The sequence below is a fragment of the Echiichthys vipera genome (genome assembly GCF_963691815.1).
Source record: "Echiichthys vipera genome assembly, chromosome: 21".
Lineage (NCBI taxonomy): Eukaryota > Metazoa > Chordata > Actinopteri > Perciformes > Trachinidae > Echiichthys > Echiichthys vipera.
Window position 1 is genome coordinate 2,293,681 of NC_139846.1, and position 27,680 is coordinate 2,321,360.

Below are 27,680 nucleotides of genomic sequence, written 5' to 3' on the forward strand. Positions count from 1 at the left end.
CACTTCTTTAGCAAACTAGTTGGAATAGAGTCTAGGAGACAAATCGAGGACTCAGATGCTGAAATATTAGAGGTTAATTTGTTAAGGTCAACTGTAGAAAAGCAGTCCAAGAATATATCAGGTTCCTGGGTTTGAAGAAAAATTGATGCCATGCGGTTAGGGTTTTATTTAACATTTGACATTTGACATTTGAAAATATAAGTTTGCAGTGCACGTTACATGGAGGTGTTATTTATTTATTTGGAACCAGGTTCCTGGTTCCAATCCCGGCTAGGGCCTTCTGTGTGGAGTTTGCATGTTCTCCCCATGTCTGCGTGGGTTCTCTACGGGTTCTCTGGCTTCCTCCCACAGTCCAAAGACATGCAGTTGTTAAGTTAATTGAAGGACACACTCACACTGTCCTTCTGTACCGGGCCAAAACCGTTTTTTCAGCTAAAGCCTAGTACGTTTAAGCAGTGTGAGTGCACCCGTTCCGCGCATAACTGCGGACAGCGGGCCGTCCACGGCTTTTGTAGAGCCGTTTGCACATGTACGAGCATGAGCACGAGCACGAGCCCTACGGCGGTAGCGGTATGTGCCCCTGTTTGGACATAGAAAATAGAAAGACGGTGAAAGGTTCACGTTGGTGTGATGCAAAGGTGGAGTGTTTACTGCAGATTTGGTCGGATGAAAATATACAAAAACAGTCGACAAGACGCACAAAAAGCATCAGGTGGAGAGAGAGGAATAGGATCTTTTCACAGGTTATCTCTCCCATGTTTTTTGAGGATATAGTGACAGTTTCAGCAAATATGAAAAAAAACGTAAAAACTCAGTTACCAACTTAAAGTGAAATATCGGTGTAAAATCATCAAATAAGCCATGGAGACAATTTTTTTCGTGTATGAACTAGTGGTGGGACACGATTAAAAAAACTAGTCTCATTAATTAGAGGCTTTGTAACTAATTAATCGCGATTAATCGCATATAAATATTTGACACAAGGAGCAACATTTTTCAATTTAAATGGATTTTGATAAATAACTTAATATATTGTAAAAAATAAAACAGTGATTAGTAGGGTATATTCAAGAAAAGTGGAAACCTAACATTGCAAAAATACTTAGAATAATATCCTTGTTATAAAATAAAAAGTAAAACATAGAGTGCTTTTTCTCCATGTTTTCAAAAATACAAAAACAAAAATGATCCATCAACTAATGTTAACTGCTACAGCATGTTCAGCGTTGCCTGTGCTATCGTTAGCTGACGCATTTTTAGCGTTGTCAGTGCTATCATTAGTTGCAGCATGTTCAGCGTTGTAAGTGCTAATGTTAGCTTCATTTCTCTCCTGTTGTGTCCTGTGCGTCAGTATTACAGGCCGGGCGAGAACTCCTGCAATAAACAATGTTCCGCACTGAGTGCAAAAATAAATTGAGATTAATTGCGTTATTTTTTTTGTCGCATTATTTTTTCTGTTATTAATTAACCATAACTAACGTGTTAAAGTCCCAGCCCTAGTATGAACTATTAACGTATTTTTTTCGGACAGACAAACTGCTCCAAATAACACCAAACCTCTGCAGTTGCAGGAGAAGAGTCCTGGCACATTTACTGAAGCACCAACAACATAGTTAGTGAACCCAGAGTTTATTAAAAGATTGTTTTGAAAGACTTACCGACTGGCCCCTGAACCAGCTGCTCCATTCAAGTTGATTACCAAATGCAATTTAAAAGGAAGGAGCCCAGTGATGATTTATTCCAGCAAAACAGGTAAAGCTTGTTGTTTGCTGCAGACACATTAATCCCTCTGCCTAAGCGTCTCCATCAGCCTCTCAATGTCCAGATTCATAACAATAAGCCACTGATTTATCAGTGGTCAGAGTACCACAATGGCAGCCTATGAAAAGTTTCTGGGTTGGAAGCTTTCATTTTTGTTTCACAGCCAGGAAAGATACAAACATGAACCATTCTGTCTCTCTTCACTTCAAGTTGCAGGCAAGTCGCCTTTACCCGTGCCTGCACTCACTGGGCGTCGTCCAGCAACACACACCCCCTGACCCCTGACATCTGCGTAATGATTCAGTGCTGCAGAGAAAGATGCTGTGTGGGACTTTTCTAAACCTTTTACCATCTATTATTAGCTTCTATTTCACCAAACTGCCACAAACCTCAACGTTTACGTGTTTTGCTGGAATAAATCATCACTGGGTTCCTTCCTTTTGGATTGTATTTGGTAATCGACTTAAATGGAGCAGGTGGTACTGGGGCCAGTAGATACGTCCTTAAAACTTTTTCTTTTCTTTTCTTTCTTCTTTTCAAACTGTTCTTTGGAGCAGTATTTGTGGTTAAAAAAGACGTTTTATTGCGTTCAACTCGCCACCCCGAGCTTATCAGTGTTAGCCGTGGCAGGCTGTTAGCGTTTCTCTGGAAAATCTACGTTAATAGTTCATACACGAAAAAAAAGTCTCGATGGCTTATTTGATGACCCAATTTGCCCAAAAAAGACCCTGGGATGATTTTACACAAGAATTTCACTATAAACCTTAAGTCAATACTTTTCACACTATGGTGAAACCAGTGGCAATCCATCGTGTTGGAGTGATGGAAATAACAGAAATTACATAACATTTTAACTGCGAGCGGTGCAAAAACTGAATTGTGGTCCTTTTTCAAAGATCTCTTCAAATCAGCTTCTGGAGGCAGAGCTGTATTATTATAAAGTAGCCTAATTTAGACATGCACTGACGTCACGGTGCATTGACTTCCCGATGAATCCTTTACACATTTCCTAGAACCCAAACAGCCTGCAGCCGTCTATAAAAACTGATGACACTTTTAATTTGTAGTGTGGCCTCCTGTTACCATGCATATTAATAGAAAGCGCCTAATTAAACAATTGCTATGTGGCAATCTGATGAGAAATTAGTGAACATCAGCCAACACCGAGAGCAGAATGGGTTAATCAATACATGTGTGTGTCCAGCAGAGCCTCGCAGCCCAGCTGTGGCCTGGATACAAAAACTATAGATTACAATTGGATTGAAAAAATCTGATTTTCAATGGACAGCACCAAAACCAGGTCACTTTAAGTCCACGATGCTGTGATCCGGTCCACAAACAAAGAGTTCCCCGTCAGTGAGGGGGGAAGTGGTGGAGGCCTACATGTCTCGGCTCCTGCTTACAGCAGCTCTCCCGGGTTAGTGGGAGTCTGCACACATGTAGGGGACACTTTCACTTCCGTCAGAGTTTAGGAGCTGGAATTTACCCGACGACCTCAACACTTAAACAGCTAAAATCTCCTTGGGTTCTTTCTTGTGTCTCTGCTGATGTAAAGTTCAACCTGAAGGGACGTGGACTGATGTGACCGTCTCAGCGCGCTCTCGTTCTTCAGTGTAACATCGGGCTGAAGAGAAGACTTCTGACTGACGTTAGGCAGCCTTTGCTGCTGGAACATTAAAGGACATTACCGTGTGTCGCTCCTCTCTCAGAGATGCGTTAGCTAAGTCTCTGTTTTCTCTCGAAGACGGAGAAGATAAAGAAGACACTTACTTTGCTCCTCACTTCAGCAGATAAGCCGTAGGCTGGTCCCTTATTGAAGTGTGTCATTGTGTTGGTGGTAAAGTATGAAAATGTATGTCGCCAGCTCCAGTGCAGCACAGAGCCTGCGGTGGGAAACTCCTATGGCAACAGCTGCTTCTGCTCAACACCCAGACGGACGAAATATTCCAGACAGACAGACACTGGACTATCTGACTGCACTCGCACTGCAAACAACGTCACCGATGACTGACGGAGCCACAACAGCCAATCACAGCAGACACCCTGCACATGGCTCCTCCCTCTCCTGGTGATCTTCTGAGCTGTTTCAAACTTCAATACTGAACTGAACTTAATCTACACTGGAGTTCCAAATTAGAGAACAAAGTATTAATTCTTGATTTATTCTGAAATATTGTTATTTTGTATTGTTCATAATTTGATAGAATATCAGCTGTGGCTATACCACTGCTATACTAGCATGTTTTTAAATAACCTTCATTAAAAACCTTTATTTAGTGAAATAAACAGTGAGCAAAATTAGAGAACAGTAACCATTGTGTCAGAAGAGAACATTTCAACAATATTTTCTCTTCCACAGTTCACTAACTGTAGTGGGTTTCTCAGACATTACTTTGTTGACAAGGATTTTCCAGAGATTCTCTATGGGGTTTAGATCTGGACTCTGGACATGTCATTGTTTCAATATTCTTAGCTTCAATTAACTGCTTCACCTTTTTTTCAGTGTGAAAATAAAAATATGAAAATTACAGCTGATTGGGAGCTAATGGCAGCAAAAGTGTTGCATGTTGCTGAAGGAGGTTCACATAAACATTTGCATTCACCTGCCATGTAGCTGTACAAGAGGCCCAACTCCTGCTGCAGAAAACATCCCCAAACCATGACACTTCCTCCTCCAAATGTAACTGACTTCTTTACACACTTTGGGTTCCCCATTGAGAGTCTTCTCATTATCCTGTCCTCTCATGCACTTGTTTTACGTGGACGACCGGCCTTTTTGAGGGACTTCTGTGTCCTTGTAAAGTTTCAATATTCTTGAAATCACAGACTGTGAACGCCCAACCTCTCTCTGATGAGAGGGTCATCCCTTTGGCCTTCATCTGGACAACCTGTTGTCTCAGGGTTTCAGTCACCTTAGAGCAGCTTGACATCGAGAGCAGCAGATAAAAAAGGTGTGTCCAACAATGAAGTCAACTGTCACCAGGTGCAGATTAACACCAATACCTGGGAGGGATCTGAAAGGGTTCTCTAACTTTAATCACTGCTTTTTTCACAAAATAATTTGTGTCTTAGTTATTTAAAAAACATGCTAGTACAGCAGTGGTATAAGCCAAGTGCCGTTCAAATGAAGCTTCCTGAAGCATTTTCTTTATTTTCTGAGTCCACTAGATGAAGCTCTCTGTTCAACAAAGGGCTGAAAACACACTGAATCACCATTCAATTAACCTTTCTCTTTAAACCAAGAGCTCCATCTAACAAATAAAACTAATGCTTCATTTGGACATCACTAGTATAGCCACAGCTGATATTCTATCAAATTTGAAACAATACAAAATAAAAGTATTTTAGAATAAATCCAGTATTGATGATTTGTTCACTAATTTTGATCTCCAGTGTATATATATACAAATATATTACTGATACAGACACTGACATGAATGGACTTACATACACTGTTGGCATGAATGGAAGTGCTGTGGGGCCAGTGACTACAGTCCATTACCATGAGTTCAAACAATGACTGTTTATATTGTTCTGGGTCATTTACCATCTTAAAGGTTAGACTTAAATCCAGTGGCGGCTGGTGGATTTTTCTCCAGGGGGGGGCTATAACTCCATAATAGACATACCTTATACCAAAACCAAGTGAACTTGTACTAAGGTATTACACCAGTGTATTTACATAAATGAAAACAACAAAAGCAACATTATGATGTCATGTAGTGTTATACTTTTTGTCCATTAATGTTGCCCTTCAGTCCTTGAGAGAAGCAAAATTCTCAATTACTTTGTGGTTAAAGTCAGGGATGGTTTTGACAAGATTCTTCTCCATAGAGATAATGGCCAACGTGTTGAGATGATCCTGTGACATTGTGTTCCTGAGAAGGGTCTTGATTTTCTTCGGTGTTGAAAAGCATCTCTTTGATTCAGCCATAGTCATTGGAGTTGTGATAAGGGATCTTCAGCAGAGCCACAGTCTTTAAGAAGGTGTCCTGAAGATTGTTTCCCATGAAGGGCTGTTACAGAGCCACAGCACCACTGCAGCTCTTCAACTCATCATTGCTGTAGATGAGAGCCAGTTCACTTTTCAATTCAATTCAGTTCAATTCAATTTTATTTATAGTGCCAAATCATAACAGAAGTTATCTCAGGAAACTTTACAGACTAGGTAAAGACCACACTCTCTTGTTCACCAGTGGATAAGCCTCCATGGTGGTGTTCTGTGGTACTGCTGGAATCTGTCTGCCTGCAGCAGTGGAGCACTGATCAGAGGCCCAAGATAGTTTCACAAACCTAAAAAATGAATGCACAGCTTTAATACTTTATGAAGATGGCCTTTAGTCAACTTTCTAATTATTTAATACATAAAACCAATTCATTTTATGAATATACAGTATGTGTTGATTTAATAGCAACAATGCAAATTACCATTATACCTCTATAAAAGTAGATGATTATATTATATAGGGCCTATTTTAAGGTGTGCTCCCCCTTTCTCACAATATAGCACTACTATGATTAAAAACATTGTAAAAGACCTATACAGTATCCCACATTGAGCTTCTATCTTACCTCTGTGGCTACCCTCGAAGTTCAACTGGGCCCAGTGTGCGGCTGAGATACACTGCCACTTTGTTCTCCACAGAGAGTAGGGAGGGAATCTCTGAAGAGAACCAGAAGAGTCACCAGGTAAAATAACAAGAAATGGTTCAAGTATATTAACCCAATATCAGTAATATTAAACAGAACATTAATTCACCTGATCTTTTGTATGCTGTCTGTGAACTGCTGCATGATTTCCTGAACAAAGACTGAGTCGATGGTCCGCTTCTGGAGAGAATGTCCACATGAGGCATGATGAGATGGAACAGTTTCTGGAAGAAGCTGAAAGTATCATCCTCCAGCAGTCTCACAGAGCATCCAGCTTCTCTCCCAGTGACAGGATCAAACTCTCCTGAGTCCCTGATGGTTTCACTGGAGCAGGTCTTCTTTGTGCTCAAAAATGGTGTTCACAGCTCGGCTGGGGAAGTTCCACCTCACTGTGATCGCTCTTGGGAGTCTGTGGGCTACTACTCTATCAAGCACGCTGGTTCTCTTTGGAGATCTTGAAAAAATGCCAGTGAATCCAGCCTGTTCTGAGAAAAAATGACTCACTTTGGGGATATGGGAAGTCACCTGCTGCATGATGAGCATGATGAGCATAACAGTGGACATAGTGTGCGTTTATATAGATATCCTGGACTTTCTTCTGCACACCACCTGTGGCTCCTCTCATGACACTTCACCTTCACATGCTTGGGAGATGAGCTTGCTCTTGGTCTTCAGGGAGAATGGAGCCCAACCTATCCAGAAGTGATATGGCGATGGAATCAGCTGTGGCACTTTGGAGAGGTATGCACTCAAAAAACCTCTCTTGGACATGATGGGTTTTGTCAATGTAGCGGATCACAAGCACCAGCTGACACTGAGTGGTCCATTGTCTCATCAGCCTGGATGGAGACAAAGTATGTAGTCCTTATTTCTTTTTAAGGCAGACGGACTTTGTCTAAATAAGCTGGGAGTAAAGCTTTTCATGACCAACATGTCTTACTTCCTGCGTCATCCATCTATCATCACTGCCAAGGACAAGAGACAAGAGGAACCAACGGAAAAGACAGACACAACACAGCTTATCATGAACGTCGAAGGAGGACCGCCATTGCAAAAGGAGAGCGCTGACCATGAGAGACACCGGAGCAAAGAGGAGACGTGTCCATCCCCCTCTACCTCCCCTTTCATTTCAAATGGGCTTGAAGATCCCTCCCCCACACCCCCCAAGCCTAAATCCAGGTCTCCATCCTTCTCCCTTCCTCAAGTAAGCCTTTCTCCCCCCTTATCCCCTTTGGAGTTCCGGGAGCTACCCCCACCCACTCCCTGCCCTACTCCTATTTTTACTCCCCTTGACCGACCTCAGCGATCCCCCCCTCAGCGTCATCTCAGTGGCACCTCCCTCCCACCTCCTCCCCCCCCTCCACGAAGGTGTGCTTCACAACCCCTCAGCCCTACTCCGCCCCTCTTACGTAAACCCCCTCTTCGCCCTCAACGTCCACCTCCAGTAGTTCATTCCAGCTCTGACGCTGCCCACTCCTCCTCCCCCTCATGGCCACCCCCGCCCCGCCCTGACAGCAGTCCTGAATATTATTGATACAAAACAGGGTTCAGCAGTAGACCACATTATCAGCTGGGCCCAAGGCTGCCTACGTCAAAGCTTGGCACCTTCTACATTCCTGTTGTGACTACCAAGAGAGAGAACACTGGGAAACGTAGACACCCTGCTAACCTAAACAATCTCATTCCTATCCTCTCCAAATCAAAGTCAACATCGAAGCCTGTCAATAACACCATCAGGATGGGTCTGCTCAATGTTAGGTCTCTGAATAACAAATCATTTTTAGTCAACGATTTTATTACTACTTCCAAACTTGATTTTTTGTTTTTAACTGAAACATGGCTGGAGCAAAATAACAGTGCAAGCATTCTGATCGAGACAGCACCCCCCAATTATAACTTTATTGATGTATGTAGATCTGGGAAAAGGGGGGGAGGGGTTGCTGCTATATTTAAAATCATATTTCAGGGGAAACAGATGTCACTTGGTGATTTTACATCATTCGAATACCTGTGTGCTGTGTTGAAATGCTCTCCCAAAATTCTTCTGTTAATTATTTACAGGCCACCTAAATACTCAGCAAATTTTTCGATGATTTTACCGAATTATTGTCTAGTATCTCCACTGACTTTGACTGCCTAGTTATAACTGGTGACTTTAATTTTCATATTGACGATTCGAATGGCAAGGGTGCAAAGGAACTTTTTACTATTTTAGATACATTTGACCTGTCTCAACATGTGAAAGAGGCTACTCATTGTAAAGGACACACCCTGGACCTGATTATCACAAAAGGTCTCAATGTTTCTGATGTTCTTGTGACTGATCTTTCATTGTCTGATCACTTCTGTGTTTTCTTTAATATTTCTTTAATTCCGGAGACACAAACAGAATCAAAGAATGTCAAAAAGCGCTACATCAATGAACATGCTAATGTACTCTTTAAAAATGCCATCTCCTCGCTACCACCTCTAAACCCATGCCATGCTGATGATCTTGTAAACAACTTTAATTCCAAAATTGTGAATATCATAGATGTCATTGCACCGGTTACAGTTAAAACGATTTCTGGTAAGCAAAAGGCACCCTGGAGAAAAGCTGCTGTTGTAACAGCCCAGAGAAGAGAGTGCAGGAAGGCTGAACGAATCTGGCGAAATACAAAACTTCATATTCACCATGACATCTATAAAGAGAGGCTCCAGGCCTACAATTTAGTCTTAAAAAGTGCTAGAGAAACATTCTTCTCCAATATCAGAAACAGCAACACTAATAAGGCCAAAACCCTATTTGCAACTGTCGACAGACTGACCAACCCCCCAACACAAATACCAGCCGAACTCCATTCCACACAGAAATGCAATGAGTTTGCATTCTTTTATACTGATAAAATTGAAGGCATCAGACGTGCCATCAATATCTCAAACAAAAAACTTGGATCACCACCCCGTTTAGGCCAAAATAACACAGCAATGATGGCAAGCTTTAATGCCATAGACTCTAAATTCTAGTGGAAACAGTGACCAATCTAAAGCCAACCACCTGCTGTCTTGATGCTTTACCTACCAACGTCTTTAAGAATGTTTTTGACTGCCTATCAACAGACGTATTGCAAATAGTTAATAACTCTATTCAATCGGGCAATTTCCCAAAGGCCTTCAAAACTGCAGTCATTAAACCTCTTCTAAAAAAGCGGAGCCTAGATGCCTCTATTATCAATAACTACAGACCAATTTCAAATCTACCATTCATAAGTAAAATAATTGAGAAAGTTGTACTCCAACAACTAACTCACTTCTTGGCTTCTACTGGCTGCCACAACAACCTCCAGTCAGGATTTAGACCTTTTCATAGCACAGAGACGGCCCTTATTAAAGTTATAAATGACATCCGTCTTAACACGGACTCTGGCAAAACTTCAGTACTAATGCTATTGGACCTCAGTGCTGCATTTGACACTGTCGACCACTCAACACTTTTGGACAGGTTGGAAAACTGGGTGGGGCTCTCAGGCACAGTCCTAAACTGGTTCAAGTCATATCTACAAGATAGGAACTATTTTGTTTCCATTGGCGACTTTGTATCAGAACAAACCAACGTAACGTGTGGAGTCCCCCAAGGTTCAATCTTGGGGCCGACTTTATTTAATATCTATATGCTCCCACTAGGACAAATCATGCAAAATAATAACATTGACCACCATTGCTATGCCGATGACACCCAAATCTATGTAGCGCTATCACCAAATGACTATCGCCCCATAGATCTACTGTGCCAGTGCATTGAGCAGGTCAAACACTGGATGTGCCAAAATTTCCTTCAACTAAATGAGGATAAAACTGAGATAATTGTTTTTGGTGCTAAGAAAGAAAGGTCTAAAGTCATCCAACACCTTCAATCACTGTCCCTGAAAACCTCAAATAAAGCCAGAAATCTTGGGGTTATTATGGATTCTGATTTACATTTCGACAGTCACATCAAATCAGTAACAAAATCGGCCTACCTTAAAAATGTAACAAGACTTAGAGGGCTCATGTCAGCTCAAGACTTGTCCATGCCTTTATAACCAGTAGGCTAGACTACTGTAACGGTCTCCTTGCAGGTCTTCCCAAAAAAACTGTCAGGCAGCTACAGCTTGTTCAGAACGCTGCTGCTAGAGTTCTAACAAAGACCAAAAAATGTGAGCACATTACACCAATTCTTAAATCATTACACTGGCTTCCTGTACGTCAGAGAATTGATTTCAAAATCCTCCTGCTCACATATAAATCACTTCATGGTCTAGGGCCGAGGTATATCACTGATATGCTCCCACTACATAAGCCTTCTAGATCACTAAGATCCTCTGAGACCAATCTGTTAGTGGTTCGCAGAGTAAACTCAAATCAAGGGAAAGCATCTTTCAGTCATTATGCAACAAACAGCTGGAATAAACTTCCTGAAGATTTGAGACTTTCACCCACTCTGACCACTTTTAAAACTAGACTGAAAACTTTTATGTTCACCTTAGCTTTCTGCTAAATCTTCGCACTTTTAACGTCCGCACTGTTTTGATTATTGTCTATGTTTTTTTTCTCTTTGTCTTCCTGTAATGCATTTGAATTCATGACATGTTGTGCTGTGAAGCACTTTGAGTCTGCCTTGTGTATGAAAAGTGCTATACAAATAAAGCTGCCTTGCCTTGCCTTGCCTTATTTCTTCAATGATGCACTCTCTCAAAACTGACAGCATGCAGTCAAGGAGTTCATTCTGTACAGTCTTAGATGTACCCCAAGGGCGTACTCACACTGTCCTTCCGCACCGCGACCCGGGCTTTAGGGTACTTGTCCCCCTTCCCTCTCCCCCCGCGCCCCAGCCCCGTTTGCACTCACACTGCCAGGGCCGGCCAATGCTTCTTGCTGTCCATACGCCATCACGCCGTAACACGTCACACGCATTGATCGCGTGTGTGTGGCTTTGTTTACAAATCTTTCCACAGACCTCAGAGTTTTTGTGCGTCTTGTCGACTGTTTTTGAAAATTTTCAACCGACCAAATCTGCAGTAAACACTCCACCTCCGCATCACATCAACGTGAACCTTTCACCGCCATTGTTGTTGTTGTTAAATGTCCGTGCATGGTCCGTCCTTCTATTTACATGTCCGAACAGGCGGACATAACGCTACTGCCGTAGGGCTCGTGCTCCTGCTCGTACACGTGCGCACGCTCGTGCTCGTACATGTGCAAACGGCTCCGCTAAAGCCCATCTCTTTCAAGCAGGCCGTGGACGGCCCGCTGGTCGCAGTTATGCGCGGAACGGGTGCACTCACACTGCTTAAAGGTACTAGGCTTTAGCTGAAAAAACGGTTTTGACCCCGGCCAGAAGGACAGTTTGAGTGTGCCCTTAAACACAGTGGCAGTCTGCAGGTTCTTATGTAGAACCGCATCCAGTGATGCTACAAAATCCACCAATCCTCTAAAAACACCAGAATCTTCTGAGCTTTCACTTTCATCATGGCCGCAGGGCAAGTTCAAATGCACCACAGACCATAACTCAGTCTATTATTGCTGATGGGATGTACCTGTTTTTGTCAACCTCCTCACTGTGTTTACGTTTCCCTACCCTGTAGCCTTCATCAAGCTCAAATGAAAGGTTAATTTTCCCAAACATGGCTAGTCACAGTGCATTTTGCATGTGGATCCCAGTTTGCTCATGCTTCTTTGCCTTTTCTGTAAAGTGCTTTAAATCAGTCATGATTTCCATGCTGGATCAGATCCTGACGTTTGGAAAAGTGGGCAGGGAAAGCAGAATAAAGCATTAGCCTCATAACATGCAGTTAACCAAGCCTTGATGCGAGTGTACCTTTTCCATCTGTCTTTGGACTGCTGAGTATTCGTGTTGTTCGGTTGATAGGGTCCGAGCTCTTTCACGTCGATCTTCTCCTGATATGTTCTCCTCTCAAAAGGTACTGTTTTCAGTGACTTTACTGAATTACTTAGTTTCTCTCTCTCCATTTAGCTTCTCTGTCCGATCGTCACCCACTCCCGCGGCTAGACCGGTCAATCACCCGAACGTCAGATGTGCAACGTCACGTGACGTCATCCCCATAGCGGGAGCAGCTGCGTTCAGCTCTGGAACAGCTCATGGCGCAGGAGAAGTGCGCCCATACCAAAGACTGTATAAATGAATGGACGGAGCGACCGGGTCCGAAAAAGGAAACCAATGCTGAAGTGCCTTAAGCATGTATTCTAGCCAGTGGCCGGCAGGGGGCGATACATGGGTTGCAGAAGACATCCAGTTGCCTTCAGGTCAACGGTGAAAATGATCAACTTCTAACTTGCTCCGTGGCTACAATATGCCAGTTAAAAAGGTTTTATTGTCTCTATCGTTAGTTTGATGCCTTTTACAATATTCACTGGTGTTGATTTTTTCAAATTCAGCCCAAGTTTAAGGGGATGCATTGGGGGCGTGGCTTACTTATGATTGACAGGTCTCTGAGATCTTGACTCTCAAACCTACAGCCGTGATGTTCTTCGGTGTTCGCAGTTTGTTTTCAGTTTAACCGGTTGAACTAAAGACACTCCAAGCAGTCAGCTCTTCAGTTTATCCGGTAAGTAACATTACAGATTATTTAAGACTTAACTCTCCCTAACCAAACTTAGCATGTCAGCTAATATCACAGTTAACATGGATGTATGTTCTTCACCAAGCTAGCGCTTATGTTACCTGATTAGCTTTGTCATTTATGTGCTAATAGCTGCTTGTTGTTGGTAACTCTTGCATAGTTTTGCTGTTTCTCTGTGATTCATTTAACTGTTGTTAGTTACATTTTAATGTTTTGCAAATTAATATCAGCCTGTAAAGCTGAATCTATCTCATCTATATGATGTATTCAAGTGCCTAAACAAATGTATATGAATTTCCATGCCTTAAATAAACATAAACAAGTTCAGTTTAATAGCAGATGCATATTGCAGATGTAGTAAGTTGTTAGTTTCTAAAGTTTATTTGCACATCATTTTGTAATATGCAACTGTCATAAATAATCCTCATATTCATTGCAGATGTACATTGCAGATGTGGTCGCATGTTAGTGGGAAAAACCTAATGTGAATATACACGTTGTCCTATGATGTAAAGTCTGAATGCACTTCAGGTGATGGTGAGAGGCTGAGACAACTGGACCCATCAGACACGTCAGGTCTGTGCAGTACACACTCTGAGGAGGATCAGTTCTTCTTAAACAAGAAGGTAGACAGATGCTTTATGATGCACTGATCACACAGTAAATGGATCTAAACTTAGTGGTGGATGTAAAAACTAACATCTGGTAATGTTTGAGGTATCTCTTTATTTTATATGGTATAATAATTTATTGATTTGATGTTGTTTGTCTTTTTGCTACATGTGTAAAGGGTCTCCACACAGAGAAAGGTGAGTGACCGGTGCCAACAGAAGGAAGAGCTCATCTGTGGAGGGGCAGGTTTGGTGTCATTCATCTGTTGTAGAGAAGGGCGACTGCATGGACAACATTTTTAGTTCTCAAATGTGTGGTGATAATGAATGGATGGATTTATACGTCTTTCTACAACACAGGGTTGCACAACCAAATATAAGTTGTATTCACTTTATGCTTCACGAGGGAAAATATTTATATTGTGAAGGAGGATCATCACCAAATCACTGATGCTCACCGGGCTCTGTTAATGTTGTGAGCTCTTTAAATCACCCACTGCAGTTTTTGCAATTTATTTAATATGCTCTGTCCTTAATGTGCACAATACTTTTATTCATCTCTCATCTCATCTTCGACCGCTTATCCGGGGTCGGGTTGCGGGGGCAGCAGCTTTAGCAGGGGACCCCAAACTTCCCTTTCCCGGGCCACATCAACCAGCTCTAACTGGGGGATCTCGAGGCGTTCCCAGGCCAGTGTGGAGATATAATCTCTCCACCTGGTCCTGGGTCTTCCCCTGGAAGTGCCAGCTGGGAGGGGGCATCCTTACTAGATGCCCGAACCACCTCAACTGGCTGCTTTCAACGCAAAGGAGCAGCGGCTCTACTTCGAGTTCCTCACGGATCTCTAAGGGAGACTCCAGCCACCCTCCTGCGAAAACCCATCTCGGCCGCTTGTACCCGCGACCTCGTTCTTTTGGTCATGACCCAGCTTTCACGACCATAGGTGAGGGTAGAAACGAAGATTGACCGGTAGATCGAGAGCTTTGTCTTCCGGCTCAGCTCTCTTTTCGTCGCTGCTCAAATTATCCGTCCAAACTCACGCTCCATCGTCCCCTCACTCGTGAACGTGATCCCGAGGTACTTGAACTCCTTCACCCTACCTGGAGTAAGCAATCCACCGGATTGGTGACAAAGCGCACCCCTGGCGGAGGCCAACCCCCATTGGGAACGAATCCGACTTACTGCAGAGGATCCGGACACAGCTCTCGCTTTGGGTAAACCGAGATTGGATGGCCCACAGAAGTGACCCCTCTCACCCCATACCGTCGCAGCACCTCCCACAGTATCTCCCGAGGGACCCGGTCATATGGCTTCTCCAGATCCACAAAACACATGTAGATTGGATGGGCATACTCCCAGGCCCCCTCCAGGATCTTTGCGAGAGTGAAGAGCTGGTCCGTTGTTCCACGTCCAGGACGGAATCCGCATTGTTCCTCTTCAATCTGAGGTTCGACTATAGGACGAACCCTCCTTTCCAGCACCTTGGAGTAGACTTTACCAGGGAGGCTGAGTAGTGTGATACCCCTGTAATTGGTACACACCCTCTGGTCCCCCTTTTTAAACATGGGAACAACCACCCCGTTCTGCCACTCCCTTGGCACTGTCCCAGACCTCCATGCAATGTTGAAGAGACGTGTCAACCAAGACAGCCCCTCAAAACACAAAGCTTTCAGCATTTCTGGACGAATCTCATCAATCCCTGGGGCTTTGCCACTGTGGAGTTGTTTGACTACCTCAGTGACAGAGATATTGACAATGATTCCCCATCAGCCTCCAGCTCTGCCTCTACAAAAGAGGGCCCGTTAGTCGGACTAAGGAGTTTCTCAAAGTGCTCCTTCCACCGCCCGATTACCTCATCAGCTGAGGTCACCAGCGTCCCGTCCTTACTGTAAACAGCTTGGACGGTTCCTCGTTTCCCCCTCCTTCTGGTTTTACAGAAGCACCTTGGTGCTGCCCGAAAGTCCTCCATGACTTCTCCGAACTATTCCCACACCCGCTGCTTTGCCTCTGACACAGCAGAGGCTGTAGCCCCTCTGGCCCCGTCGGTACCTTGCAACTGCCTCTGGAGTCTTCTCGGATAACATATCCCGGAAGGCCTCCTTCTTCACTCGGACAGCTTCCCTGACAACCGGTGTCCACCACGGTGTTTGAGGGTTGCCGCCCATTGAGGAACCTAAGAACTTGAGGCCACAGCTCACCACTGCAGCTTCAGCAATGGAAGCTTTGAACATTGCCCACTCCGGTTCAATGCCCCTAACCTCCACAGGGATGCCAGAAAAGCTCCGCCGGAGGTGTGAGTTGATGATCTCTTGGACAGGGGACTCCTCCAGACGTTCCCAGTTCACCCGCACTACACGTTTGAGCTTACCTAGTCTGTCCAGAATCTTTCCCCATCCTCTGACCCACCTCATCACCAGATGGTGATCAGTTGACAGCTCTGCCCCTCTCTTCACTCAAGTGTCCAAAACATAAGGGCTCAGATCAGATGATACGATCACAAAATCGATCATCGACCTTTGCCCTAGGGTTCTCTGGTACCACGTACACTTATGAGCATCCTTATGTTCGAACATGGTGTTAGTTATAGACAATCCGTGGCTAGCACAGAAGTCTAATAACAGACGACTGCTCGGATTTAGATCAGGGAGGCCGTTCCTTCCAATCACGCCTTTCCAGGTGTCTCCATCATTGCCCACGTGGGCGTTGAAGTCTCCCAGCAGAACTATGGAGTCCCCTACTGGAGCCCCATGCAGGACTCCATTCAGGGTCTCTAAGAAGGCCGAATACTCTGTACTGCTGTTCAGTGCATTTGCACAAACAACAGTCAGACTTTTTCCCCCCTACCTCCCGCAGGCGTAAGGAGGCGACCCTCTCATCCACCGGGGGGAACTCCAACCCTTCGGCGCTCAGCCGCCCGGCGCCTCACACCCTGGGCAACTCCAGAGAAGAATAGGGTCCAACCCCTATCCAGGAGTACGGTTCCAGAACCGAGACTGTGTGTGGAGGTAAGCCCCACCAGATCTAACTGGTAGGGCTCCACAGTGCCGGCCCTGACTAATTTGGTGCCCTAGGTAAGATTTTAGTCGGCGCCCCCTTATATCACAGCAGTCAATTTCACAATCAACGTTCATACACTCACACAGAAACGGCATGTGTGTATTCAAGATTCTATTTCTTTGAGTAAAAAATATTACACCAAATAAAAACTAAAGAAATAAACAAGTGATAAATTAAAAATACAAAATAAATAAGGCAAACATATTAAGCTAAACAGTGCACACATAAACAAGTGACATAATATGAATTACGAATACAATATAAATATGGTATTGCACAAAATGAAAAATTAAACCAGTGCAGATATGACAACACACACTATTGCACACAGTAATGAAACATGGTAGACCTCTTGATACACCGCTATTTACACGATACATGAGAGAACATCACGCCACCTGTTTCTCTCAGCCTCAGCGAGTGCCATCTCTTGCCTATCTATTGTTAACCCCTTTGCAAAACGGACCTCCAACTCCTTCCATGTTGCCATAGGGGTATGGCTATCCTCAACTGGCTTGCATTTGTCCATTTGTCCAGTCCTTCAGTCCTTCTTTGTTAAGTCTGTAATCTTTTGTAGAGAACATTTTGCAGCAAAAGCAGTGCAAGCTATCATTCTTTTTGGAATACATCAGCCAGCTCTATTTTGATTGTTTCCCCATTAACTAAGGGCGCGCTCACACTATCCTCCCGGACCGAGACCCGGACTTTAGGGTACTTGTCCCCCCTCCCTCTCCCCCCGCGCCCCAGCCCCGTTTGTACTCACACTACCAGGGCCTCGGCCAATGCTTCTTGCTGTCCATACGCCTTCAAGCCGTAACACGTCACACGCATTGATCGTGTGTGTGGCTTTGTTTACAAATCTTTCCATAGACCTCAGAGTTTTTGTGCGTCTTGTCGACTGTTTTTGAATATTTTCATCCGACCAAATCTGCAGTAAACACTCCACCTCCGCACCACACCAACTTGAACCTTTCCCCACCATTGTTGTTGTTGTTAAATGTCCGCGCATGGTCCGTCCTTCTATTTACATGTCAGAACAGGCGGACATAACGCTACTGCCGTAGGGCTCGTGCTCGTGCGCGTACACGTGCGCACGCTCGTGCTCGTACATGTGCAAACGGCTCCGCTAAAGCCCACCTCTTCCAAGCGGGCCGTGGCGGCCCAGCTGGCCCCAGTTGAGCGCGGAGCGGGTGCGCTCACACTACTTAAAGGTACTAGACTTTGGGCGCGCTCACACTATCCTCCCGGACCACGACCCGGACTTTAGGGTACTTGTCCCCACTCCCTCTCCCCCCCGCGCCCCAGCCCCGTTTGTACTCACACTACCAGGGCCTCGGCCAATACTTCTTGCTGTCCATACGCCTTCAAGCCGTAACACGTCACACGCATTGATCGCGTGTGTGTGGCTTTGTTTACAAATCTTTCCATAGACCTCAGAGTTTTTGTGCGTCTTGTCGACTGTTTTTGAATATTTTCATCCGACCAAATCTGCAGTAAACACTCCACCTCCGCATCACACCAACATGAACCTTTCACCGCCGTTGTTGTTGTTGTTAAATGTCCGCGCATGGTCCGTACTTCTATTTACATGTCGGAACAGGCGGACATAACGCTACTGCCGTAGGGCTCGTGCTCGTGCGCGTACACGTGCGCACGCTCGTGCTCGTACATGTGCAAACGGCTCCGCTAAAGCCCACCTATTTCAAGCGGGCCGTGGAGGGCCAGCTGGCCCCAGTTGAGCGCGGAGCGGGTGCGCTCACACTACTTAAAGGTACTAGACTTTAGCTGAAAAACCGGTTTTGGCCGCGGCCAAAAGGATAGTGTGATCACGCTCTTAAGCTGAAAAAACGGTTTTGGCCGCGGCCAAAAGGACAGTGTGATCACGCTATAAGACTGCAGCTCTGCTTCCTGTGCGTCTGTGATAAGGGCATCGCAGAGAGGTGTATTAAACTGTGACTCTGCATCCTGATCCCAACACTGGGTTGGTGTCAGGAGGTGGTGGTGGTTCAGGACCGGACAGTCAGGTCAATGTTGACAGATAAAAGTCTTGAGCCCTCCTGGTTAGGGTGCAGGCCATAGTGTTTAAAAAGCCTGGGTCTGTTTAAGAAAGCCGCAAAGTTGTCCACAAATGAAAAACTTTTCCCCAGGCAGTATCCTTTAAGCCACAGATGCAGCTGGCGGACGTCACCAAAACGCGGTGGGGGAAGCGTGCCGGAGATAATCAGACACTTCCCCGTGTCTAGCAGGCGGTCCACCATGGACGTGAAGTCCTGCTTGAGGACCTCGGACTGGTGGCTCTTTAAATCGTTGGTACCGGCCTGCAGGACCAGCGGGGAGGCCGAGCTGTGCTGTGAACACAGCTGGAGGGCGGAGGACTCAACCTCCCTGGGCTCCAGGGCGGCAGAAGGTCTGGCCGCCGTGTACCATCACGTGCCTGACCATCACGTGCCTGAACATCGTGGTCACGACAACCAGGGAATGCGCTGTTCCACGGGCCGCCTGGAGGTGCGCCGGCTGTATGGACGGATCCCGGGGACGAGCTGGAGCGCACACCCAGCGGAGGGAAATCCTGCAGGATTAGGACGTCAAACCTGTTATCCAGTGGTAGATCCGGAGGTGGAGGAGGGAGAGATAGACGAGCCCCAGTGCCCCTGTTCACCACTGACCAGGGTTCACTCAGCTTGAGTGGAGTTGAGCTCACCAGAACCGGAGCCACCGCCACGTCCTCCCTGGTGGAGCACTGCCATTCTGCGGGGCGAAGGTGCACAAGATCTTCAAAAGTGCTCCTCTGTATATTAGGCCGTCAGTAGTCCTGGAGGTAAGCAGCAGAGGACAGATGAGTGAGAACTTGACCTGCCCCTGTCACATTTATAATGTGGCATTAGTCTCAATATAGTAGAGCTTCATATTCATGTCAAACATTAATACACTCCAGTCAGACTATCAATTTGACATTATTTGTTAAAGTATTCAAATATAGATTTTTTTTTCTCCCTTTTAAAAATCGTAGGCCAATTCTTGTCTTATGAAGAAAATAAATAGCTTGTGGTTCTGATTAAAATTCAAGTTTGGTTTAAATGTAGTCCTTGCTTGTTCTGTTTGGCTTAATTTCTATTTGTGTGAGTAAGTGCAGCAGACTTGCATAGTTGGAGTCAAAGGCGACCTCATACATGAGACATCAGATGAAGATAATGATGATGACCTGTACAGTGCTATCATTGCCAGTATTGAGGATCAGACGTATGTGTTTATTGTCTTACTACAGTAAAAATTTCACTTCAAGTGTAGAACTGTAGTTTTTCGAAGAGTGGAAATGGAAGTACTTACAGAACCACTCTCACTGTTTGCTGATAAGATGAAAGACCCATGTCATTTTTAATGTAAGCACAGTTTCTACGTCTGCTGATGGAAACACTGGCAGAGTCAGACATGTTTGAAGGACCAGAGGGACACCTTAACTTGGCTCTCAGTTCCTCTGGTGTGTATATCTGCATTTTCCAAAATACATGTATTAAGAGTGTATTTATTTGTTTGTTCATTTGATTTCTTTTAACAGTGATTTTGATACAGCAGCATGTGCAGGGGCAACTCATGGGTTTGAGTTTCGGCTAGTGTTTTCTGAGGTGTAGCTTTTCAGGTTAAAACACCATAACAAACCTCAGCTGCCATTAAGCATAAGCAGTCAAGTATTAAGTACAGATCAAAACGGATTCTTAAAACGAATAAAAAAAAATTGTGGTTGGAGCAATTGATTGTACTCATGTGCGTCTGAAGGCACCATCCATGAATGATTACGCATTCATCAATCGCAAAAACTACCACTCGATAAATGTACAGGTGATTTGTGATGCCAGGCTATCGCTTTTAAACATGGGGGCCAGGTGGCCAGGGGACACACACGATTCTTTTATATTTCAAAACAGCTGTGTTGGCGCGCGGCTGCAGGAAGGCGCACTGCAGAGCCAAAGTCATCTCCTCGGTAAGTGGCTACCCTTGATAAATTGCATTAAATCAAACAAGGTATCAGATGATAAACATTTTGGTATGGTTCTTCTAGGTGACAAAGGTTATCCTCTAACGGGATACCTCATAGCCCCGCTGGCAAACCCCGTTACAGAGCAGGAGCGCAGGTTCAACAGTGTGCACACATGCACACGGGTCACAGTGGAGCACTGCTTCGGATGTACTGCCTCCATTATTCTTTTCCATACAGCGTTTTTATGGGACCCTTTTATTCCACTCTTAAGACTGCCAAAAAGCACATCTTTATTTTGCTCCATCTCGGATGTCAGGATGCCGATCTCTGTGTAGGAAAAGTTTCTTTTCTTACAAGTGTTTCTTCTCTCCATGTTTGACCTCAGTGGGCGAGGCCTCCGAACCAGGAATATTTAAGGGCGTAACATGGTAATGACGATCAAATTCAGCCGCCGCAGTATGATAACACAGAGACAAGGTGTGAGTGACAACATGGACAAAACTCGGACAGGAGCTAATTGCCAATTAGGCCTGGTTAGGCCAAAATTCTGTAGCACAGGGAAAAGGATATCCATATCGGACTGCTACAAGGACGTAGATACAAGCAAAGCAGGACAGTCCTACTGGCTGAACCTGGATTCTGCAGGCAGGGACCTACACAGAGAATTGAATCAATCACACCAACAGTTTCAGGACAATGTGGTACACACGATAGAAAAACATCGTAAAGACATAAAAGGGAAGGGGAAGCTGACAAAAAGTAAAATGCGTGCCGGTAGTGCGAGAGGCGTTGTGTGGGTGGATCATGGTAGTAGATAATGCAAGACACGAATAAGAAGAAGTCTAATGGAGGACAGGGAAGTGTATTTGGATGTTAAAGGGCAACCACAAGGAACTCCATACGAGTTTAAGGCCAGAGACGAGATCAAAGCTATGAACAAGGATGTTCAAGATGGCGCCGCGGATGGCTGCCTCGATTTGTGGGTGCGCTTTGTTTTGTCTTGTTTTGTTTGTAAACAGTGTTTTTTGTTCACGGCTGTCTTTCACCAGAGAACAGCTCATGAACATTCGGGTAATAACTCCGCGGGATTTGTTTCCCGAATTTCTGGCTCCCACATCGGTTCTTGTGAACTTTTTAGTCAAAGGTGCCCTCACCTTTACAACTTTACGCCGTCGCAGGGGGAAACGAGCCGGTGCGCTCGTGCGCCTTCGTCAGAGGGGAAGACGCACGCCGCTACCTGGAATATTTCTCTCTAATGTGCGCTCACTGGGCAATAAAATGGACGAACTTCAGCTTCTGTTGAGGAGAGACAAGGACTTATTCATCCTCTATTTTGTGCTTCACCGAGTCATGGCTGTGTGAGAACATCCTCGACTCTGCGCTACAGCTGGATGGATTCCAGCTTCACCGAGTGGACCGTGACACGCGGCTCTCTGGCAAAACAAAGGGTGGAGGTATTTGTTTCAACACCAACAGCGGCTGGTGCAACGACGTAACGGTGATACAACGGCACTGTTCTCCCCTCCTGGAAACTTTTATTATTAACTGCAAACCATTCTACTCCCCACGTGAGTTCGCTTCCTTCATTCTGGTCGGTGTTTACATTCCACCGGAGGCCAACCTGCAGGACACACAGCGCGCGCTCACCGACCAGATACTGGAAGTGGAGCGGACCAACCCGGACTCCTTAGTTATTGTCCTCGGGGATTTTAACAAAGGTAACCTCAGTCACAAATTGCCCAAATACAGACAGTTTATAAAATGTGCAACCAGGAAGGGGAACAGTCTGGATCACTGTTACGCAACAGTCAGTAACGCCTATCACGCCGTCACCCGCGCTGCACTGGGACACTCTGACCACAACATGGTCCACCTGATTCCTGCCTACAGACAAAGACTAAAACTCTCTAAACCTGTGGTGAGGACATCAAAGAAGTGGACCAGTGAAGCTGCAGAGGACTTAAAGGCGTGTCTGGACTGTACTGACTGGGATGTTTTCAGGACTGCTTCCAGCAGTCTGGATGAGTACACAGAAGCTGTGACTTCATACATCAGCTTCTGTGAGGACTGCTGTGTACCAACACGCACCAGGGTGACTTATAACGATGACAAGCCCTGGTTCACACCCAGACTGCGACAGTTGAGGTCTGACAAGGAAAGGGCTTTCAAAAGTGGCAACAGAGCAGAGTACATAGAGGCCAAGTACAGGTTAAGCAGGGCGGTGAGGGACACTAAACAGCTGTACTCGAAGGGCGCACTCACACTGTCCTTCTGTCCCGGGCCAAAACCGTTTTTTCAGCTAAAGCCTAGTACCTTTAAGCAGTGTGAGTGCACCCGTTCCGCGCATTAATTGCAGACACGGCACCTTGAAAGAGGTGGGCTTTAGCAGAGCCGTTTGCACATGTACGAGCACGAGCGTGCGCACGTGTACGAGCACGAGCACGAGCCCTACGGCGGTAGCAGTATGTGCGCCGGTTCGGACATAGAAAATAGAAGGACGGACCATGCACGGACATTTAACAACAACAACAATGGCAGTGAAAGGTTCACGTTCACCCTAAAGCCCGGGTCGCGGTGCGGAAGGACAGTGTGAGTGCGCCCCAAGAAGCTCTGGAGGGTGCTCAGGCAGATCACCAACTACAAGCCAAGAGCCCCCCTGCTGCTAACGATCAACACCTTGCCAACAACCTCAACGACTTCTACTGTCGCTTTGAAGATCACCTGGACAGTACTCACATCACCCCCCACCACACTACCCACCAGCTCCAGCCCATCAGCCCTTCTCCCCCCACCACCACAATAGAGACTGTAAACCTCTTACCACCACAGCTGCCCCTCTCCACCTCCCCTCCACCGACACCTCTGTCTGTCCTTGAGAGAGACGTTAACAGGCTCTTCAAGAGACAGAACCCCTGCAAAGCTGCTGGGCCAGATTCTGTGTCGCCATCCTGCCTGAAGCACTGTGCAGACCAGATGTCTCCTCTGTTCACGGACATCTTCAACACCTCACTGGAGACATGCCGTGTGCCAGCTTGCTTCAAGGCCTCCACCATCATACCAGTCCCCAAAAAAACCAGGACCCACTGGATTAAACGACTACAGACCTGTCGCCCTGACCTCTGTGGTCATGAAATCCTTTGTCACTCCTGGACCCCTGCAGTTTGCCTACAGAGCCAACAGGTCTGTAGACGATGCTGTTAACATGGCCACACACTTCATCCTCCAGCATCTGGACTCTGCCGGATCCTACGTCAGGATCCTGTTTGTGGACTTCAGCTCTGCATTCAACACAATCATCCCGGCTCGTCTGCAGGACAAGCTTTCTCGACTCAACGTGCCCGACTCCACCTGCAGGTGGATCACTGACTTCCTGACGGACAGGAAGCAGCACATGAGGCTGGGAAGCCTCACCTCGGACTCCAGGACGATCAGCACCAGCTCTCCACAGGGCTGTGTTCTTTCTCCCCTGCTCTTCTCCCTGTACACTAACGACTGCACCTCCAGTCACCAGTCCGTCAAGCTCCTTAAGTTCGCGGATGACACCACCCTCATTGAACTCATCTCTGGTGGGGATGAGTCTGCCTACAGATGGGAGATCGACCATCTGGTGACTTGGTGCAGGGAAAAAAACCTGGAGCTAAATGCGTCAAAAACAGTGGAGATGACTATAGACTTCAGGAAGAGCACAGCCCCACCCTCCCCCATCATCCTGTGTGACTCTCCAGTGGACACTGTGGAGTCCTTTCGCTTCCTGGGAACCATCATCTCCCAGGACCTCAGGTGGGAGCCAAACATCAGCTCCCTCATCAAGAAGGCTCAGCAGAGGATGTACTTCCTGAGGCAGCTGAAGAAGTTCAATCTACCGCGGACAATGCTGGTCCACTTCTACACCCCTATCATCGAGTCCATCCTCACCTCCTCCATCACCGCCTGGTACGCTGCTGCCTCTGCCAAGGACAGGTGCAGACTGCAGCGTATCATCAGCAGAAAAGGTGATTGGCTGCAACCTCCCTTCTCTCCCAGAACTCTACTCTTCAAGGACCCTGAGGAGAGCAAGGAAGATAGCTGCTGATCCCTCCCATCCTGGACACTATCTGTTTGAACCTCTCCCCTCTGGCCGGAGGCTGCGGTCCATCAGGACCAAAACCTCCCGCCACAAGAACAGTTTCTTCCCCTCTGCCATCAGGCTTTGGAATTCTGTTAAAGACACTTAACTGTCATTCGTTATATTAACGACATCTGGAACTCATAAGTTATATTAACGTACCCAAATCACAGGTGTTATATTAACACCCCCCCCCCCCCCCCCCTTTTTCACTGGACACTTTAACTTGCACACTACCACCTGCACTGGTCATACAAATACAGTCACTTATATTTCATGTATATAATTCAATGCCATATGTTTAGTTTGCTTGTGTTCATGTTTATATTTATGTAGGCACTGTCAAATCAAGTCAAATTCCTTGCAATGAAAATTGCCTGGCAATAAACCTGATTCTGATTCTGATTCTGAATTTCAATTCAATTCAATTTTATTTATAGTGTCAAATCATAACCAAAGTTATCTCAGGACACTTTACAGAGTAGGTAAAGACCCAACAATTCCCCCATAGAGTACGGTGGCAACGAAAACCTTCCCTATAACAGGCAGGAACGTCGGACAGACCCAGCTCTGTGGAGGACGGCCATCTGTCTTGACCGGTTGGGGAGGAAGAAAAGGAGAGAGAAAGAGAGAAACACAAAGATAGACAAAAGACAGAGAGACTGACACACTTTCAGAGATGCAAGCAGCCAGCGAGTAACAGTAACTATAACAACATCTATAGTAATGTGAACATGACCCGCATGTTATGGCAGTCTGCATAGCAGAACAGCAGGAACACGCACATCCAAGGTGACAGAACATGAAAATTAAAATAATTATGACAAAATGATGAGTAGGGGCAATAGCAGCTACGATACAGCAAGACATACCACTGATGGTGTTTTTATGGCTACAGATTTTATAATTTATAAAAGTAGTGACAGAATAAATGACTAATAGTTATTGAAGTAGCAGGAAGCGTCAGCAGGCACCACCACGATCAGCAGAGACCTGCACACAGGACCAGGGCAGCAGGCATCACCACCATCAGCAGGGACCAGCACACAGGACCACAGCAGCAAGCACCACCACGATCAGCAGAGACCAACAATCAGGTCCACAGCAGCAGGCACTAACACCATCGGCAGAGACCTTCATACAGGACCACAGGACCACAGCAACAGGCATCACCACCATCAGCCGAGACATGCGCGCAGGATCAGGGCAGCAGGCAGCACCCCCATCAGCAGGAACCTGATACACAGGACCAAGGCAGCAGGCACTACCAGCGTCAGCAGAGACCTACACACAGGACCAGGGCAGCAGGCACCACCAGCACCAGCAGAGACTAGCACACAGGACCACGGCAGCAGGCACCACCCCCATCAGCAGGGACCTGATATACAGGACCAAGGCAGCAGGCACTACCAAAATCAGCAGTGACCCACAGGACTACGGCAGTAGGCACCACCACGATCAGCAGAGACCTCGGAGATGACAAAGCACAAACAACTCCGGGGAAGAAGTTGAATTAATAACATGCATTGATGAGAAATGAATGACATAGAGAGGAGAGAATCTCAGAGTATTAGGAAAGGTTATATTTCCCCTTGCAGACTAGGCTTATAGCAGCATCATTAAACTGAACGGACGCAGCTTTAAGAATAACAACAGCAACACAGCTGAGAGCTCGTAAGCCCTAGCTGTAAGCTTTATCAAAAAGGAAAGTTTTAAGTTTACTCTTAAATATGGGGACAGTGTCTGCCTCCCGAATAACACTTGGGAGTTGGTTCCACAAGAGAGGAGCTTGGTAGCTAAAGGCTCTGCCTCCCCTTCTATTTTTGGAGACTCTAGGAACAACAAGTAACCCTGCATTTTCTGAGCGCAGTGATCGAGTTGGGTGATACGGTACTATGAGCTCTTTAAGATACGACGGGGCCAGACCAATAAGAGCTTTATAGGTAAGGAGAAGGATTTTAAAGTCTATTCTAGATTTTACAGGTAGCCAGTGCAGAGAAGCTAATACAGGAGAAATATGTTCTCTTCGATTTGTTTTAGTTAGTACAAGAGCTGCAGCATTTTGTACCAACTGGAGACTCTTAACAGACTTATTGGAGCAGCCTGATAATAAGGAGTTGCAGTAGTCCAGCCTAGAAGTAAAAAATGCATGGACTAGTTTTTCTGCATCTTTCTGAGACATAATGTTCCTAATTTTTGCAATATTACGCAGGTGAAAATATGCAGTCCTTGTTGTTAGTTTTATGTGAGAATCGAAGGACATATCCTGATCAAAAATAACACCCAGATTCCTTACTGTGGTGCTGGAGGACAACACAACATCATCCAGAGTAACAATGTCTTTAGCTATTGAGTTTCGGAGGCCTTTGGGGCCAAGTACAATAACTTTATCTGAGTTTAACATCAGAAAATTGCAGGTCATCCAGCTTTTTATTTCCTTAATGCACATTTGAAGTTTATCTAACTGATGGGTTTCTTCTGGTTTGATCGATAAATATAATTGTGTATCATCAGCATAACAATGAAAATTTATGGAGTGCTTCCTTATAATATTTCCTAAGGGAAGCATATATAAGGAGAATAGAATCGGTCCAAGGACAGAGCCCTGTGGGACTCCGTGACTAACTTTAGTGTGCATGGAGGATTTGTCGTTAACATGTACAAACTGAGATCTATCTGATAAATATGACTTAAACCAGCTCAGTGCGGTTCCTTTAATGCCGATCAGATGCTCTAGTCTGTGTAGCAGGATGTGATGGTCAATAGTGTCGAAGGCAGCACTAAGATCTAGTAAAACAAGCACAGAGACAAGTCCTTTGTCTGAAGCTATTAGAAGGTCGTTGGTAATTTTTATCAGTGCTGTCTCAGTGCTATGATTCGCTCTAAATCCTGACTGGAAGTCCTCAAGTAGCTCATTATTA

General features: G+C 45.5%; 1 protein-coding gene across 1 annotated transcript in view; it reads right to left on the bottom strand.

The window, feature by feature from the left end:
* LOC310963483 (calponin-3-like) overlaps positions 1 to 3,703 on the bottom strand; it is a 32,744-nt gene extending 29,041 nt beyond the window's left edge. Inside the window, exon 1 of the mRNA XM_083936336.1 lies at positions 3,532 to 3,703. Coding sequence (XP_083792462.1) covers positions 3,532 to 3,588 — 57 coding nt within the window. The 5' untranslated portion in view covers positions 3,589 to 3,703. The remainder of the gene's footprint in view (positions 1 to 3,531) is intronic.
* Positions 3,704 to 27,680: the final 23,977 nt, after the last annotated feature.